The sequence below is a fragment of the Rutilus rutilus genome (genome assembly GCF_951802725.1).
Source record: "Rutilus rutilus genome assembly, chromosome: 3".
NCBI lineage: Eukaryota > Metazoa > Chordata > Actinopteri > Cypriniformes > Leuciscidae > Rutilus > Rutilus rutilus.
In genome coordinates this window covers 48,339,190-48,359,712 of record NC_140211.1, presented here as the reverse complement: position 1 = coordinate 48,359,712, position 20,523 = coordinate 48,339,190, and the positions used below count along the sequence as shown (strand labels likewise).

Below are 20,523 nucleotides of genomic sequence, written 5' to 3'. Positions count from 1 at the left end.
GAGTCTCGATTTCTGTTGAGACATTCAGATGGTAGAGTCAGAATTTGGCGTAAACAGAATGAGAACATGGATCCATCATGCCTTGTTACCACTGTGCAGGCTGGTGGTGGTGGTGTAATGGTGTGGGGGATGTTTTCTTGGCACACTTTAGGCCCCTTAGTGCCAATTGGGCATCGTTTAAATGCCACGGCCTACCTGAGCATTGTTTCTGACCATGTCCATCCCTTTATGACCACCATGTACCCATCCTCTGATGGCTACTTCCAGTAGGATAATGCACCATGTCACAAAGCTCGAATCATTTCAAATTGGTTTCTTGAACATGACAATGAGTTCACTGTACTAAAATGGCCCCCACAGTCACCAGATCTCAACCCAATAGAGCATCTTTGGGATGTGGTGGAACGGGAGCTTCGTGCCCTGGATGTGCATCCCACAAATCTCCATCAACTGCAAGATGCTATCCTATCAATATGGGCCAACATTTCTAAAGAATGCTTTCAGCACCTTGTTGAATCAATGCCACGTAGAATTAAGGCAGTTCTGAAGGCGAAAGGGGGTCAAACACAGTATTAGTATGGTGTTCCTAATAATCCTTTACGTGAGTGTAGGGAGAGAAGGCTAGCCTGTCTGGTCCAATCACACAAAAGAGCTACTGTACCTTTAAAAAATCTGCTGAAAAACGTAATGCTGCCCATGATAGAATTAGAAAAAATATCAGACCACACAGTGCAGAGCAGTTTGCTGCATAGATGCAGACCGTACAGAGTGCCCATGATGACCCCTGTCCGCTGCCGAAAGTGCCTTCAATGGGCACGTACAGTAAGTGTCAGAACTCAACCACTCAACCAAGAGATGGCAGCATGATGCACTGTGGGAAGAAGGCAAGGGCAGTGGATGCAGTGTAATGCTCAGGGCAATGTTCTGCTGGGAAACCTTTGGTCCTGGCATTCATGTGGATGTTACTTTGACACGTACCACCTACCAGAAGATTGTTGCAGACCATGGCAATGGTGTTCCCTGATGGCAGTGGCCTGTTAAAGCAGGCTAATGCACCCTGCCACACTGCAATTGTTCTGGAATGGTTAGCGGAGCATGACAAAGACTTTAAGGCATTGCCTCAGCCTCCAAATTTCCCATATCTCAATCCGAATGAGCATCTATGGGATGTGCTTGATGAAAGAAATCTGATCCATGGAGGCCCCACCTCGCAACCTGATACCACAGGACACATTCAGAGGTCTTGTGGAGTCCTTGCCTTAACATTTCAGAGCTGTTTTAGCAACATGAGGGGGACATGCATGATATTAAACAGGTTGTTTTAATGCTGTGGCTGATCAAGTGTATATTGCAAATATTAAGTCTATTGTAAACTATTTTACTATTACTATTACTATATTTTACTATTGTAAAAAAAAAAGAAAAAAAGAAAAAATGTATCCCTTCTGAAAAATCTGAAAAGGCATGAGTGGAGGATAAACAAAAGAAATCGGAGGACAAAACAAAATACTAAATACAAAAACAATAAAAATTAATAAATGTGTTCATTTTTGAAACATGAAAATCAGTTTGACCCAGTCTTAACTGCAATACCTCTACTATATTGTACACAATACCTTCTGTTTTTGTCTGTTACTATTTTTCTCTACAGTAGCCTATTGTTAAGGTTACATTAACATGTGCCATTAACATTGTGTCATTAATGAAATGTCATTACCGCAGCAATGTTTTATTTAAATTATTCAGATTTTTATTTGCAAAAATTATTTTAACACTTAATGATTTACACAGTAAAATTACAATAGCTGTCATGAAAAGCACAATACTTTATCTTTTGCGTGTATGAAAACAATTGATATCCAAGTTTACTGTCTACATTTTCCATGGCATAAAGAAAATCATAAAATCTCCTAATTTAAAATGATTTTTAATATCAGTATTTATAAAAATGCAAACATTTTGAAAACAACTATTTAAATGTCTTAGATTTGTATAAAAATTAAAAAAGAAAAGTGTATAAAATGTTTGTTATTGTAATGTTGTAATGTAAAGGACATTTTGTAAGAAGAGATGAAAACCATGAAAAATAAACATGCTCCAGATTAAAATCTTAACGACTACATGCAATTGTGTGTACATTTTTATACTGTGTAATCAGTAATCAGTCTGTGATGGTTACAATTCACAGGGGTTGATTTTTTAATTTGGGAGAGTCAAAAGTGACAGTAGTTGCAGAAACACCCATATATAGAAAATGATTGCTGTTTACTAAAATATATTGATATATTAGTGTATATAATGAAAATATATCATTTTTGATTGTGTTCATTTACCTTAGTTATTTACAATTATTTTATTTTACTTCTTTAAAACCAATAGGTTACATATTTGATACATCTGATTGAAAAATATTAAGAAACAATAATATTGTTTATCGCCCATCTCTACCCATGAATCCACTTGTGCCAAATCCACAACAAATGAGAAATAAAACAGCCATGATTGTCTGAAATGAGGTATAAGGCTCTGTTGGTGTCTTGGAAAACAACCTATGGTGTGAGCCTGTACTTTCCGCTTTCCGCATTAATAAGTCAGATGTGCCATGAAGCACACAAAGATTATTATGCAAGACTCCACTGGGCGGCCATAACAAATTCACACGGCTAGTCTATATATGCAAACTACAAGAGAACAACACACTCTCAGAAGAAAAGGTACAAAAGCTGTCACGGGGTGGTCCCTTTTCAAAAGGTACACTTTTGTACCTTATTTACCTGTAAAGGGTGCATATATTTGTACCTTAATGGTATGTAGTAGTAACTAAATGGTACATTATAGTACCTTTTGAATGGGTGCAGGCGCATAGTCTTTCATTACAAAGTGACATCGACAACTACTAACCTGGCATGCATAATATAGCGCTTTTAGTCTTTTTCGCGGATCCGCATGAATGGGGATCATTGTATCAATCTGTTATCTGTACAAAGAAAAAACGTTTCCATTTTTAGTACATTGTTGTCTTGTAAACGTACCCATAGTCTGCGTAAAAATAGCCCTCAGTTTCAGTTGATCTTTGTCCCTCATCAGAATTGATTCTCATCTGTACGGGAATGTGGTGGATTACCCTCTAGAGCCGGTTAACATTCAATCATGGGAAAAATGCATAGATTAAAGGTGGCGGTTTACTCCCACCTTAGGCATCCGCTGATTTTGGGAATGGATAGGCCTGCTTTTAAACAATTATTGGGAATTCTTTGTGTAGATGCCTCTTGGGCAAGAGGGCTGGGGAGAGGAGAGGCTGTTGCACAGACTGGGGAGGCTGTTGCTAGTGACGGTAGTTTCGGTAGAGGATGATCTCGGACCAGAAGCGACTGTCCCAATCAATCCGCTCGCTCTGGTCCCAGGGGGAGATCACCTCTCTCGCCAGTGCAGCTTCGCCAATGTGACAGGTCGCACAGACCTTGTACAGCACCATATCGAAACGGTCCCATGGGTGGGGGTGCGCAGCCAACCCTATCGTTTACCTGAACGCAAGAAAAAGTGGTACAGGAATAATTAAAGGGCATGCTGCGGTTGGGTGTAATAGAAGAATTGTACAGCGATTGGGCGAGCCCGATAGTTTTGGTTCCCAAATGTTTCTGTGTCGATTACAGAAAGGTGAATGCAGTATCGAAGTGCGATGCTCATCCAATGCTTCGGGTTGACAAACTGCTTGATCGTTAGGTTCGGCTTGATTTTATTCAACACTGGATTTGACAAAAGGGTATTGGCAGATCCTCTTATCGCCATTATCTAAAAACAGCTTTCACAATGCCGTTTGGATTACACCAATTTGTTATTTTCTGTTCAGTTTGTTTGGGGCTCCCGCTACCTTCCAGCGTCTCATATACAAATTCCTCTGGCCACATACTGCGTATGCCGTTGCCTACATGGATGATATCAATATCAATAGTTATGATTGCCAGCGGCATCTTGAACATCAGCGCACTGTCCTGAGACCGCTGAGGGAGGACTCACAGCGAAGCCGAGGAAGTGTGCTGTTGGGCATGTGGAAGTACGGTATCTGGGCTTCCACTTGGAGCGTCCCCAAATTGACAAGACCACAGCAATTGCAGCCTGCCCACGTCCTACGACTAAAAAAGGAGGTGAGACAGTTTCTGGTGATGGCGGGATATTATAGGAGGTTTGTATCTAATTATTCGGAGCTGACTGATCTCACTAAAAAGGAAGCTCCAGATACAGTCCAGTGGTCGGAACTGTGCCAACAGGCTCTAACCAAAGTGAAGGCTGCTCTGTGTGTCGGGCTGCTCTTGCATTCTCCTAACTTTGATATCCCCTTTTTATTGCAGACCGATGCGTCAGACAGGGGTCTGGGGGCCGTCCTGCCCCAGTTGGTCGGAGAAGAGGTAGGGCCAGTGCTGTATCTAAGCCGTAAGCTCTAGATAAGAGGCTAGATACAGCACCATTGAGGCTGTTCTCTCCCTCCGCTATTACCTCCTTGTACAGGAGTTCACTCTCTATTCGGACTATGACCCCCTCAAATCGCCCCACCGTATGCGCGGATCACCCATTAGTATCTGCCTTATAAATTCAAGGAATGTGAACCGGGGGCGCAGATGGTTGTGGCCGACTTCCTCTCTTGAAATTGGAGGGAGGGGGGGTGGCTGCAGGCCTGAGACAGGCAGTGGGGGTATGTGTCGAAGAGGGCATGGTAAAGCTGTGTGTGTGGAGACGAGCGGTGAGCGGGTCAAGTTAATTATGATTAACACCTGTGTCTAATTACAGTAACTGGCGGAGAGATGGGATGAAAGTGGCCCACAGACCTGGGAATGGGAGAGAAACCCTGAGGACACAGTTTATGTCGTTTTAAGAAACCTTTTTTATTGTGAATGCGCAAGAGCGCTATTTTGGTTTATTTTCTGTTTGAGAGAGACAATAAAAGACACTGAAAACTCGCTGACCTTTTTATTTTTTAACCTTGTTACACTATAGTAAACTGTAGAAAATTGTAGTATACTTAAGCATATTATAGTATTTACTACACTTTGTTAATTTATACTACAGCATGCTTATTAACTATAGTGAAATGATAAACTGTACTATATACTGCAGTATACTTTAGTATACTATATTGCATTGTAGTGTATTGTAGTATTCTTTATTATATTATAGAATATTATAGTATTTACTACACTTTAATATATACTACATCATAGTATAATATTAACTAAAGTAAATAAAATGTTCAAGCAAAAGGATAAAAAAATATATTAATAAAAAATTAAATAAACCATTTTTCACGTAATCATATACTATACTACAGAAATAGTCTACAGACATTTAATAAAGTAAATGTAAAAAAATTAACTGCATAATCTAAACTGCATTAAATATAAATGATTATTAAAGTTACTCAGTGTTGTGTTTGGTAAGGATCACACCGACACAGAGAGTAGCATCAACTTATCATATCTTTTTACTTCATCTCACTGTCCTTCAGACCCAAGTAAACAAACACATTCATTCGTCAGGCATAACATAATGCTTCCAGCACAATCAAACTCTATGCATCACTGAACACTAACTCAATGCATTATTAAACCCCAATTGAGAGAACACAACACTCAGTCAAGAGCAGTGAATTTCTCTTTGTGTTTGGTTGTTTGATGATAACCAGCTTATTTTAAGGACATTTTATGCCTGCTACGTGTCAAAAAAAAATGTTTTTTGGATTCTGATGCGCTGGGTTGATGAATTCCCTATTTTACATGGAGGCAGAGGAAGCGCGAGGAACACAATATAGCTGAATGTTTAAACAGCTTGTATGCTAGGCCTTTACATTTCGGTGGAATTGCCTCTTTATAGAGGATAACTTTCTGGAGGAAGATGGTGATGACTAGAGCTCTGAATATAATCGTTTTTCCGATGCATCACGATGCATGTTGATGTAAACGATTATGCAACGGTGCACAAAAAAAAGAATAGGCCTATCAAACATACCCCTTAACTGTCACTATATGGTTGGTCTTGTTTTAAAGAAGACATTTGGCAGATTATTGTAGAATTATTGTAGAATAAATTATGAAAGTTAAACAGAAAAAAAGTTATATAAGTTTGAGCTTGAGTTTATGAAAATGTACAATGTAAAAATATAATTATTTATATAATATATATATATTACAAAATATATTTTACTCTAAAACTGCAAGAAAATTAAAGCCAAAAATCTAAACAAGTTGTGTTCCAGATTTTAGGTTGATATCTCAAAAAATGAGCTTTCAGTAAGATTTTATTTGGGCGCAGTACCAAACTTTTTCACTAGATGGACAGCCAAGCTTCCTTACTGACCATATAAGGGCGCTTCCATTTTCATATATGTTTTGAGTGATCTGAACCATGCATTTCCATAATTTCATACAATGTATGAAGTATACATCCTATTCAGAAATAGTATGGGTGGTTTGGCAGTATTTGATTTGATTTCAACCTCTAATAAACACATAAAAAGAGCACATGTGAACTATTAAGTATAGCTTGCTGCCGCATCACAAATCGAGAATCCATAATATTTTTATATATATTCAAAACATTTTCAGACCTTTTTTTCTCATAAAATTGAATTGGTGTTATCTTTTGAATTCTTGGCATGAAAACAAACTGAGGTTTCTACCAATCTTTCATGATTTTTCATGTTTATTTCTATTTCAAAATAAAGGCCTAAACACGCCTAATGAATATGAAATATTCTTGTTGCAAATTGATAAATTACTGCTTCTCTGTAATTTATTTTAGAAAACAGCCACCAAATATGAAAACTAGAGATTGTAAGCTTTCAAATGATATAGTTTGTCAATATTACTTTAGGTTTTTACTAAGATATTATTGTTCTAAATATATATGGGCAGGTGGGACGGTGACACTATACTGTTTTTTTGTAGGCTAAATAAAGAATGCATATTATATATTAATAAAAAAAAAGGTGTGTATGTCCTTTGTCCGTCTGATGTTTTGGTTTCGGTTTTTATGAAAATAACATGAATGAATGAGAAGGGCATTTTTTCCCTGTGTAGTCCCATATTTACTACAAAATGTTACACAATAACCCAGAAAGAGATTAATGAGATTTTCTATGTAAAAAAAAAAAAAAAAAAAAAAAAATGGAAGTCATTAGGGTATATCAACTGTTTGGCTACCAACATTCTTCATTATATTACTTTGTGTTCAGCAGAAGAAATACATGTATTCAGGTTTGAAACAACTTGAGGGTGAGTAAATTATGACAGAATTTTCATTTTTAAGTAAACTATTCCTTTAAGTGCAATAAGCAGCGAAAAAGAACTAAAAAAGACCAGAAGAACTTTAGTATGATGTGGATTTATGTGCATGCACATAAATCTGCAGGTTAAATTATGCACAATATGCACAGTCCCATACAGATATTCTAGCCCTATAACACCAACAATATTCATCCAGAGCAAATGAAATGAGTCGGGAATGGGGGTGGCGAGTTAATGTGTCAACTCGCTGTCAGAAAGATGAGAGGGCGAGAAAGCGCAGCTGGTGATGTGTATCTATTTTGCGGAAAATGAGTATTGGAAGTGTTTCAGATATTTTCTTATAGATATATATGCATAAAAAAACACACTATTTTTGACAACACAACATTGCACTTATTTTATTATTTCAGATGCCTTTTTTAAAAGACTAAAATTGACAAATGTATAAACTGACTACGTTACACGCCACTGCTAAAATCCACCCACATTTGGCAGGTTGGCAGGTGTTTATGTGAAGCCCTAGTTATCACCATAACACTTCTTATGGCTTGTGACCAACATACATGACAGTTGCATGAAATGTATGATCATATGCATGTAGTTCAAAGCATCAGGTTTGTTATGCAGCAGCTTGGGTCATATGTTTCTGGAGCCACAGCACCGTATAGGCCTTTCATTACCATGGCATCTGTGAGGCAGGGACTTTAAAGTTACTGTACATAACCATGGGGCAGTTACTCAGGGTCAAAATAGACCATGAATCACTTTGAGACTCCCTATAAGAGACCTAGTGTTTCCTGATTTAGAACAGGACAGAAAATACAGGCACTTTCCCACCCAATCTGAGTTGTTTAAATTGGCCTGCACAGTCAGATTTGGAAAGCACTTGCCTCACTACCACTGCTATAGTTTTACTGCCAGCTCATAAAAAACATCCAAATCACGACACTAATGCCTTTTCAGTGATGGAGTATTAGCAGGTAGTGTCTCAGATGGTAACCATGACAGATCTGCATGTGATAACTTAAGAGATTAAACATGCAGTGTTTTCAGATGTCACATCCTGATGAAGAGGCAAATCAGAATGAAGCACTGCAAGCGGCAAGAGAATTGGGGCTCAATGGGAATAAGGGGGCTGTAAAATAAGTACTGTTTCCTTATTTATGAAGGCTGTGCCTTTTATATTAACATCAGGGTTATCAAAAGATTTAAGGTAAGAAACAAGTCCAAAATCTGAGGGTAAATTCTCAAAAAATATTCTCAATCTCAATGGCAACCAGATCCATGACAAATATTAACTAATAGACTAATAGAATATTACTAATAGACCTTAGTCAGGGTATACAACCTAAAGTTTTTGCTATCTTAAATGACGATGCAATTGATGGAAGTACAGCCCATTAAAATTTTGTACCATTTTGATGCCAATAAAAGCCAATTAAGCATTTAAATTGCTTGTTACAAATTTTCGATTATTGTTTTTTTTGATAATCGTGACTGAGGCTGTGTCCGTACGTGTTTCCCCTGATCGCTCTGCTCCCGGGAGAAATCTAGAGAGGGTCCGTCGCGACGGGGTCTGTCTACTGCTAGTAGCCCCATTGTGGCCGGCCCGAGTATGGTTCTCAGACATAATATCGCTCCTAGAGAGCCCTCCATAGGAGATCCCCATCAGGAGGGGCCTGCTGTTGCGAGCAGAGGGTTCAATATTTCACCCTCGGCCAGAGTTATGGAAACTGTGGGTCTGGCCCCTGAGGGCTCTGCCCTGTCACAGCTCTCAAGATTTTTGTCAAGTTTCTGGTAGTTGAAAGTTTGACCTCTATCATCATTTCAAAAGTAAATGTCAAATCCCTCACAGGAAAGCATTTGAATGTTATTTTGCAAGAGGGATGGGAAACCTTGGAGTTACAAGCACTGAAAACCAAAATAAAAAATAAATGACAGAGAGAGTCATAAAAGCACTCAACCTTTGATAGATTTTTCTTTTTGGTGGGTGCAGTACAGTTACTCACTGAGGGACTAACAGTAGCTCAGCTGAACTGTAAGAGGACACTTACAGCAGTGATCTAAAAACGTCAACACCGACAACAGCTGAGAAGAGCTAGCTGATCTTCAGTTAGCATTATCACGGCTATCAAAAAATCACAGCAGGAAACACGTTTGTAAGTATATTAATAATAAATCATAGACCACATCAGAGAGATATCAGGTATAAATGCAGAGCTTTCATCATTCCAGGACAGGACAGAGTCCAGAGCCTCATTCATAAAACACATACAATTAAATGCCATGGATATTATCATCAAAAAGGAGGAACATAATGGGATTCATAAAGGCAGAAACTGACATGAAAATGTTCTTATATGTACATAAGAGTGTACATGTGAGTGTGCATGCGAACTAAAGAGCATGTTTTTTTATTTTTGTTTAAAAACTTTTTACATTATTTGTTAAAAAGTAAAAATCGTATTTGACACTGATAGAATGTTCATAGGCTACTAATCTTTTGGTGCTTTTATACCGTTAATTCAATTAATGTAACATTTTTTATGAAAATATAGATAAATGTAAAGATAAATGGGTGATCACAATATGCATTCATATAAGTATATGCACAAATGAGCAATATATATATATATATATATATATATATATATATATATAGTGAGTGCCCTACTTCTGAACCAAATAGATCATTTTGGCGTCTGTAGCTGATGCACTTGTACAGATTGCGCTTGAATTTAAGATGAACTTTGTTATATAAAAAGAGATTAATTCAGAAACATTTCATAGACGTTATCACTACTTAATATTTAGAGTTAAAATAACTTTCCTGGATTTAACTTAAGATAACTAAAATAGCTGTAATACAACTTAATTTCAATACAACAACATTTTCAGGCAGCACAAACACTTACTTTTTTATTTATTTATTTGTTTATTTATTTGTTTGTTTATGTGTTTGTTATTTATTGTCATTTAACATTTCGAAAACTGTCATACATTCATATTTAGGATCATTGTTTGTACGTCTTTATAAATGAGGCCCCAGAACCCTACTCGCCTCTCTGTGATTCAACCCCATCACCCAATGGTTCACTGAAGGTCACTTCATTCCTTGAATATTTCCCAATTGTATTCCTTTCTCATAATTCTCCACGCACCTCCAAAGCAAGTTCTTCCACTTCAAACTGCTTTCTGGACATGCGGTCCTCGCCAACAGGTTTGTGGAAGTAGATCACCATGACATCATATTTCTTCATCACAGACTTGTAATTCTTGCTGGTCAGTTGATGGACACGGTCCTTGCCGTCATATTCAGGGAACTCCAGGCCCTTTTCGCTCCAGCACAGATAAGCAAAAGATAGTAGAACCCCTAAAAGCACCCAACCCCACTTCATGTCACTGTTATGTCTCACTTGAAAAGGTTAAAAATTAGTTGCTTGTTTTTACTTTGTTCCTAACTAAAGTCAAACTATTAGGAACAAGGTCCAATCCATGTGGTCACCACCCAGAGAAGAGCAGGTCTCAGTCCCTACACTCCCTTTTAAAAAGGCACATGCACAAGCTGACTGGCTTATGGGGAGGGTGGGGATGTCACTCAGAACACGGGTAAGATATGGGTTGGAGCAACTAGTGTGAAACTCGAATTACATCCAGACCAGCCAAGCAATCCGCTTGTTAAGTCATGACGTAAGGACTGCTGTTTCCGGTTCCAAGCCTCTACTCATTTCACTTGAGAAAACTATCTCAACAGCGATTTATGAGCACTCACTCCTGCTTAATTTGTACTTTTTCAACACGTACATCCCTTGTTTTCAAAGAAGTATTTCCTTCGAAAGCATATCCCAAATATAAAAAGTCAAAATATGACACTCCCATACTTAAAATATATATTTTACAGTCACTGTTATGCAAATTGAAAACCACTATATTGTAATGATCATAAACAACTCAAATTAAGGCTCTCGGTGGCCCTCCTTAACAAAACTTAACATCTAGCACAGTTTATCTTTGGTAGAATATAAAATATTTCAATGCAAGTATTTCAGTCAAATATGATTTATGCAATATGTCAAACCTTTTAACCTGCAGGGGAGAAAATCAACCCTCAGCAACAGTTTAAAATTAGCCCAATTCCACTGGAAAACAATGAACTTGGCAACCCTGCAAGGAGGTTTTTGACTCTGGTAAGCATATCCATAGCAGACTGGTGGGACTGGCTTTGGACGGCATCATGCCCAATGCATTATTGGTGTTGAAGTTTTCCTATCTATTCGGCAAAAGGGAAAAAACAGGCTTTATAATATATAGGCAATATAACTCTGTAACTCCTCCTTTCTACTGTATAAGCAACCAAGTTCTATTGAAAGCCCATTTTGCCAGTGGTGAAGTACCCCTTTAAGCTAAGGATTTAAAAAATGATGGTATACACTACAGTCTCCGTTTTCATGGTGTCTCCGACACAAATATTTTAATGATTTATAAAAGATAAATCATTGTCTGGCCATCTGAGATTTTAGTATGAGACAAAGTTTAGGATCATGATTTTTTCAGTAGTATTACATTATAGTGTGAGTGTATATTAGCACTGTTTGTTGTTTTCTTTTGGCATCTGAGAGGTGACACATGATATCAGACTTACTGATCGGATTGAAATGTTCGTCAAATTTGACAGTTTTTTTTTTACCTGCTGCTAAACTTAGGGTGCTTTCGTTGAAAGATGACAGGTATTAAAGTGGGCAACAGGATTCCATTGCCATATTAAGTTTTGCAGGGCTTTGACCCTTTCTAAAAATAAGATGATGTTTGGACACTGAGATCAAGATGGCGTTGAGCCATTACATGGTCAAGCTGGCACAACTGAAATGAAGTGTCTAGTTTCACTCTGATTTTGTTGGCCAAGGCAAACACTCTCAAAGCTTGTGTTTGGAATATGGGAGGAATTGTCTGAAAATACAAACAAATTGGCTATTTATGACTTCAGAACAATGTATTATAATTTTAGCATAACCTACATACAAATAACATTTACTTTAATGCATTGTAAGTGTCTGCCAAGTCCATTAATATTAAAGTAATGACAATTTCATGAACATAAATCATATACATGTGTGCATATTGTAAAGATACACAGTATTTTGATTTCTTTTTCATTTTGATTTATTTAGCATATTTTGAGATTCATTGCCTTCATAGCACATTCATTGCCTAGAATGAGATTCATAAAAAGCAGCAGATGGATAGAAAAAGAGATGAAACATTGAAACAGTCCCTCAAATATTAATTTACAAAGTAAAATCATTCAGTTGGGATATTAGTTAAGTTTGACACTTGACCTCAGTTCTTATATTTCATGTTTTTATTTCATTTATTTCATGTTTGGGCAAGTGAAGTGTAAAGGACTGTAAAGATTTATTTTTTCTTTATTTTTTCTTTTACAAAAAAACAACAAAACAAAATGAAAAAAATTATAATAATTATCAGCTGCCAATTATTTGGATTGCAGTGCTTTTGCTTTCAAGTAGACCACAGTATTTTGATCTTTGATTTTGTTTTGTAGATGACATTGTGTGCTGTGTATTTTTGTTTTGTATTAAAAGCTTTTTACATTATTTAACATAAAAGTTTGAAAATCTCATTTGACTGATAGAATGGCTACGTTCATATTTTCAGTTTTTGGGATTGACAACCAAATTTACTTACAGGTGTGAGTCTCGAAATGTTCTGTTCAAACAGAAACTTACAGTAGCCCCTCAAATACTGTCAATTGTTTGCCACCGCATGCTTCTTAGCTTCCTGAAGCCTCTCAACGATGTCAACGACATAAGAAAGTATTTTTCCTTCTCCTTAATCAATGACAGATTTAGCCAAAGATGTCTCTCTGTGGCCACCAATGCTGCAATTAACCGACCTATAGCTCTGGCTGTCTCTTTGGTGGCCCCACACAGTTCTTTAGCGTCAAGCCCCACCACCTCACCTTCATAATCGATGAGTAGACTTGGGGACTGAACACAGGCAGAGAAAGGCTGGAAGGCCCCAACGTGAAGATTGCACTTCACTTGATAGAAAATGCTTATCAAGTTTCTTATTACTACGAGCTTTTCTTTTTTTATGTTGGCCTGTCAATATTAAGATTGTTCACAGCATGAGTGACAACCAACACCAACTCCTCATAAGCAGGGGAGGGAGGTGGTGAGCCCTCAATCTCCCCAGCCTCGATACTAGAGCACATCTACCTCCTCAAATCTGGATAGCATCAGCACCTGGCACTCACTTGGGATGGAGGAAACCACAGAGCATGCTTCCAATTCCCTAGTGAAGGTGCTGGAACTAGGACAAAGCCCGTCTCAAGCTCCTCCACTAGATCAATTTGCGAACCCCATGATCCTAGCCACTGTTCTGCACGCAAGCCTGACCGGTCTCCTCGAAAACTGCCAGGTGGGAGCGGAGTATCCACAGCGGCAAACATTCACAATGAACACAGCCAGCACCCTCGAGAGCTGACTGTGCATGCTTCTCTCCCAAACAAAAACGCAAAGATCATGAGTATCTATGAGACACACACAATCTGGACTGCTGTTTACTCGCCATAATCATTCGATATAGTTCCAACGGGACCAAATATGTTTGGTCCGGGGATCCTTTATAGCTTCCTGTTTACGACCTAACACGGTAAGCAATGATGTTCCACCAATGAGTGATTACACATTTGCTTCGGCGCTATGACGCAGAGATGTTGCCATAGCGTGATCTCTGATGCTGCGTAGAAGTTCTCTCAAAAGGGAACTGATGGGAGCAGTGGAGAACTGTGACTGTATCTAAAACCTTCAGATGACACACCTCATATCGCCGTCGCTGTAAGTTTCTAAAAGCAAAATCACACATGAAAACCCACAACACAAGGTTTGTCATGTGTTTGTGCATCGCAGAGCACTCCCTCACACTGTATGCGTGTCAGACAACTAGTTGTCCGGTCTGGTTCCGTTGTATACAGCGCAGGTTTTCCGAGAATGTGGTGAGTTCTGAAAATGTAAGGGTGTGAGTTTGAATGTTATAGAATGCGGATGTCACTCCAGTAAGTAACTGAACTGTGTGTGAACGTATAAAGGGGTACTTCAGAATTTAGCATTAAGCTTTGTATCAGTAGAAAACCTGTAGTATTTTCGAATTACCGTGCTTTCCACCCTCATATCCCCCTGAGACGAGAGATTTATGTATTTTTTGTCTGGAAAAAATCCTCCGATGACGCAAAAATCGTCATTTTGCGTCATCGGAAGATTTTTTGGCCAGAGGCTAAAGACTACAGCCAGTAGTAGGGGCTGTCCCGCATGTTTTCAACCCGCCCATAGGAGGTGGGATCTCACTCACAGAATGTACACACAGTGTCAGCCGTCTTTCTTTGGAAGCTAAGCTAGCAGACTCTTGTTCTGTGGAGAAAGCTGAGTAGGAGAAAGCTGAGTAGTAGTGGTTACCATCCTCTTTTTCCCGGACATGTATGGCCATCGAGATCGTCCAAAATGTCCGGGATTCGGCTTTTGCTTTCTGCAGTCGCCATTCATTGTTTACATGCACACCTTTTATTTCAATCTAACTGAATTCATTCCGATTGGTGAATCTGAATGTAGTGTTTACATACATTCATACATTTAGAACGCAAAAGCCGAATCCCGGACATTTTGGGAGATCTCGAAATCCTGAGCAGACTCGTCACGGAGACTCACTAGTAGCCTAGCCTTGTTGTTTACTGCGCTCTCTTACCGTTAGGCGTGGCTTGGGAGTGGCCTCCTAGGGCAGCAAAGCAAGTGCATTCTGGGAGTTGTTGTCTTTCATCCACATAAGCCAAAAATACATTTTCTGGCTTTTCTCAGTCTAGAAAGCTCCAAATTCAAAAATAATTTCACATTTCTTCTACATAAATGACCCATTTTAAATACACATTCATCTTTCCAGAGGTGAAGTATCCCTTTAAAGGTTGTATCAGCGATTTCAGGCCCAAACATAAATGATCACATTCATCAAATCTTTCCTAACGATCCGCTAGCTGCCCGCCCCATAAGCATGCCGTCAAAAAACGTGTCTCTACAGGCAGCCTAGGCTCTGAGATCTGCACACAAAAACTGTTGTGAGGTTTTCGCGTGCAGCCGTCATAGGCAGCCGTGCACGAGCGCAAAACCTCACAACACCCACCCCTGTCGGTGATTGGTTGGAACACTATTTATTTTGGTTTTGAGTGGTGGTGAAACCAACTGTTTTTGTGTGCAGATCTCAGAGCCTAGGCAGCCTACAGAGACGCGTTTTTTTGACGGCATGCTTATGGGGCGGGCAGCTAGCAGATCGTTAGGAAAGATTAAATGAATGTGATCATTTATGTTTGGGCCTGAAATCGCTGATACAACCTTTAAGGACTCAAATACAGGCCTGACAACCGGATTCTGCTGCTGTGTGAACATGGCCAATATAGCAATTCAAAATCAGTCCCGTGGGGATCTCATAATGACTCTATAGTTTAACTCTAAAGCAAAAGAAAGAAATATAGGACATCATATATCCAAACTTTATGACAGTGCCCTCTTGTGGCATTGTCATTAATAAGCATTTACATTTGTACATCAATTTATATTTATGCATCTGACAAACATTTTTATCCAAAGCCACTTGCATTGGATCACTGGAAACACATCTTAATACCAAGTTGACATAGGCCATTTTTTTATTTGTCTTGTACAAGATCACAGTAATTGCTTCATTTTCAATTTTCACATTTTCAAATTTTTTTTTTTTTTTGGTGTGATTTGATTTTGTTAATGTGAAATAATAATCCGGTTATTATTATATCATTATAATATCATGAAAACCTGTAGGCAGAGTGACAGAGGAAGAGATTATTGCACATGTAAACATAACAAAACATGACAGCTATTCACTTACAAATCTGACTAATGCTGGGTACACACCAAAAGATAATCGGGCTGATTTTGGGCCGATTTCCCCCCTTCCGACAATCCTAGCTATGTCCCGATTATCTTGATGGTTTAACAGATTATTTTATCAGATTTTCCCTTGGTGTGAGGTGTGTTAAGAGTGTCCGAACCTGCTCGGAAGAACGTCGGAGCCGCTCCGATCGCGAGTCGTAAATATTAAACATGTTTAATATTTACGATCAGAAATCCTGATGTGTGGTGGGAACCCCGAGGACAAACGCGCGCACGCTCTGGAGATTATCACGTGAAACAAAACAATATCCAATCAGAAAGCGAGATGATGGAAGACACGGTCATTCTCACACACACACACACACACACACACACACACACACTTGCAGGAAGCTTAATGTTAAGATTTAGTATTCATAAGTATAAATTTCGAGGAAACAAGCCTTTGTTTTTCATTTTAAGTGCAGAAATTTTGCAATACCTAAACACAATATTGGGTTTGAAAAATAAGAAAGCTGCAAAGTGCGTTTCAATCTGTAAACATTTTCAAATTTTTGTTTAACTTTTAAGTTTGTCACTGTTTATGTATATGTCTTTTTATGTTTGTTTATCGGCTTTACTCTTTGTACCCCCGTCTGTAATTGTAATTCTTAAAATCAATAAAAAAAAGATAAAAAAAAAAGAAGAAGCTGAGTGTTAAGGGATCAGTGAGGTTCTATAGAGGGATTAAATAACTTTTTCTAAAGAGACAATAAATCCAATAAAGAATAAATAAAGACAATAAAGAATGAATATATTTCTGTATAAAAGGTTAGGCTATATATAATGGTAGGTAGCCTACAATGGTTTTTTCACGTGAATTTTCTGTGAAAATCATTCCAAACACTATCGCAATTTCTTCCTGCATGTTGTCCGTCATGCTTATTCTGAAGTCTCACGATATTTTGCGAGATTCCCTGTGTTCATAGTTGAGACTCTGGTTAAAAATCTGTTTGTGTGTGGTGTGCTGTCTTTGTCACATCATGGCACACCACACACTATAGGAGCAAAACGCTTAAATCTAGGATTTTTTGTCCTCATGTTTGTGGTCTGTCACATTTTGAAAATCTTATAAGATGTAAAAAATCTTTTGGTGTGTACCCAGCATAACAAGATCCAGGCTTCCGTCTGCCACGGAACAGCCAATTTATTTTCACGTTTTGCAATCAAATACAGTAATGTCAGTCAAATGTACATTAAGCTACAAAAGACCTGCAATGCTTCTATACTCTCAAAAATCCTTTTATGGTGAATTTTGTTGCTTGGCAACTACAAACCTGACAGACTGTTGGTTATTGGTTTGAATCTCTTTCGGGATTCAAATTGATTCATTGTTTGAGGTGAGGGTCATCCAAACGTTTTCACATTTCAGTAGAGTGCATATGATTGAGTATTCAACTGACCATTGAAAAGCCCAGACCCTTTTGACCCCTATTTAGAAAAATGTAGGAAGCAGAGTTTTGCTGCAATCAAGTCCAACATCCTAATGCCCTCCCTGTGACTGCTTCTCCTCTGCCAGTCTTTCAGTGCACTGTTGCTGAGTCATTCTTGCCCTTACCTACTTCTCCTGGAGATAATGCTGTTGCTCCAGTTCCTGTTGATGATGTTGATAAAGAAAGTGGCTGTGGATATTGTCAGGCCATTTGACACTGCTGCATCAGACTGCTGGTTTGCTATAACATTAACTGATCATTACAGCAAATGGACTGAGGTCTCCTTTTCTCTCACTGTCACTACTGATTCTGTGGTTATGTCTGTCATCAGTCTTCAGCCACCATGGAAATCCATTGAGTATTTTAACTGATAATGGTGTTCAGTTTACGTTATCTCATGTGCTTTATTGATGTTTACTAACTCCTGCCTGTGATAGAGACCTGAGCGGTCACCAGGAGAAACTCACCAAGATGTAAAAAACGGTGCGATGTTGGCATCCAAAACAATGTTTATTCACGGGGATGTGCAAAATGTGAAAAAAAAAAAAATAATGGTTAAGAGAAATTAAACAGGTTATCAATAACAGTCTAAAAACTAGATCTGCTATGTACTAAAACAGTAAACTCTGCTCATCAACTATTGAGGCCAGAGCTACAGTGTGCTTATGCAGCACTTCAAAAAGCTTGTTCACTATCTCAAAAACCATGATCCGTCCTGCAAACCTCTTCTGATGGCTGCTTTATATACACACACAGTTTCCTGCTTGATAATTGGAACATACCATTTTATTCAAATTAACTCTTGCCTCACCATATGATTAATAAATAGATACACAAGATGATTAAGACAAAAGTTAAAACAAATAAATAAATACAATAAATAGGATGGCTCAAACCAACACATACATTTGCACAAACATTTCCATAAATAGCTAAAATGAGCACTCCCCTGAAGTTCACGCTTTGAATAAGGCCATGCCCTCTCCGCTAAAACAAAAAAGAAATACAACAGCAAACCCCATGTAAATATTATGCACAGGAACAGTAAGAACACAGTAAAAACAGTCATGGAAGACAAATTCCAGGTCTGTCCATCACACTGCCACATACCAAACATATGAAACAGAAATAAATTCATAAAACAGCAAACAATTAAAAATGATTTTTGTGGCTTACAGTGTCATATTGTTCCTGGGTTCCATTTCAGTTCATTCACGTTCGACGTGAGACGGATGTACCGTACTGATTGGGATCACGCTTAGGAAGCCTGTCATCTTCGAGTATTGATAAAACGAGCCAATGCACATTGCCGTGCGAGATCTGCATCTCGCGCTCCGCCCCGCAGTGTGGGTATAAAAACGTAAGCGGATGCACAAACCTTTTGTCTTTGGCTTCGGAGCCGATCGATGTCGATGTCTCTGATGAGTGTTGGTGTTTTCAACGAGCAAGTGTGTCGGTGCTCCTTCTGGAACTTTCCTCTGGTACGGGTGTTTCTACAGCGTGAGTGCAGCGGTGGTCGCGAGCTTTTAACAGCATTTATTTGTGTGTTTGTTTGACGGTTGGTTAGAGGGCGAAGAAGTGAGTGTTTCACTGTAACAGGCTGCACCATCTCCTGTCAGTGTTGCCGCGGCCATTCCCCTGTGTGCACCGGCACGAGAGAGAGCTATTTCCTGGAAGAGCAACACAGGTGTGTCTGCATCTTTTTCAAGATTTCATTCCACCGGTGCATTTATGGATGTGGTCGTTCCCTGTCCCCAGCTGACGGTCACAATCGCTGCATCACTTGTTTGGGCATTCAGCACACTGAAGCAGCTTTTGTGGATTGTTCATGTTCTCATTGCGGGAACATGACTATCTTGGTGTTGAGATCGAGACTCGCATACATCCGTGAGGGTGGAGTCCCCATTCCTATGCCCCGCTCTAGCGCCCCTTCTGGCCAACCCCAGAAGAGAGCTACTGCACCATGTGGTATGGGTGATCTGAGGATTACAGTGAGGGCTTCCCCACCCCGTGGGCCTCTCACTCCTCTGTCATGCCGCAGACGGTGGAGCTTCCGACCGAACGTGCTGGTCCCTCTATAGTGGACCGACCAGTCGTTTTGTTCGGGGCTCCTCCTGATGACAGGATGTCGATCGCATTACCTCCCTCTGGGAGGGTAGCGTTGCCTGAGCTGGATCCAGAAATGTCAGCTATGCTGAAACGGGCAGCCAAGACGGTCACCGTGTCCTGAACCGTCTCGGTTGGATGATTGGTATCTCGCGGGGGGGGGCCGTGCTGGTCCGCAGCGCACCGCAGCAGTGGCCTTCTTTCCTGAAGTGCATGAGGAGGTTATGAGGTCGTGGACGGCACCTTTTTCTGCCCGAAACCGGCTTAGTACCTCCACTACCCTTGATGGAGGAACGGCTAAGGGGTATGTGGCTATCCCTCCAGTGGAGCAGTCTGTCACGATGCAGTTGTGTCCAGCGACCGCTACCTCTAGGAAAGGTGATCTGCGTCTCCCCTCCAAGGCCTGTAAGTTCTCATCAGTACTCACGGGCAAGGCTTACAAAGCCTGTGGGCAAGCCGCTTCCTCTCTGCATACCATGCCGTTGCTGCAGGTCCACCAGGCCAAGGCCCTCATGGACATGCAAGAGGGTAGCTCCGCACTGCAACCGACCTCGCCCTCCGGGGCACGAAGGTTGCGGCTCGTGCAGTCTGTCTGGCGGTGTACGACCCTGCAAAGCCTTGCCACCCTCAGCCCCCTCTTGTATCACCAGCCGGAAGCCAGGTGCAGTTCGATGACCCAACTACGCCTTCTCACGCACCCCCTGCCGAGCTGTGGAGACAGATAAGTGTTGCACC

General features: G+C 39.7%; 1 protein-coding gene across 8 annotated transcripts in view; it reads right to left on the bottom strand.

Annotated features, from left to right (window-relative positions):
• Nucleotides 1-10,853, bottom strand: part of casq1b (calsequestrin 1b) — a 60,936-nt gene extending 50,083 nt beyond the window's left edge. For 4 of the 8 annotated variants that reach the window (XM_084404926.1, XM_084404930.1, XM_084404927.1 and 1 more), the window contains exon 1: nt 10,439-10,817. In XM_084404926.1, the coding sequence (XP_084261052.1) occupies nt 10,439-10,675 (237 nt within the window). In that variant the 5' untranslated portion in view covers nt 10,676-10,817. Of the gene's footprint in view, nt 1-10,438 lie in introns of all 8 variants that reach the window. The other 4 variants (XM_084404932.1, XM_084404933.1, XM_084404928.1 and 1 more) reach the window with 3 other exon arrangements.
• Between the last annotated feature and the right edge of the window lie 9,670 nt (nt 10,854-20,523).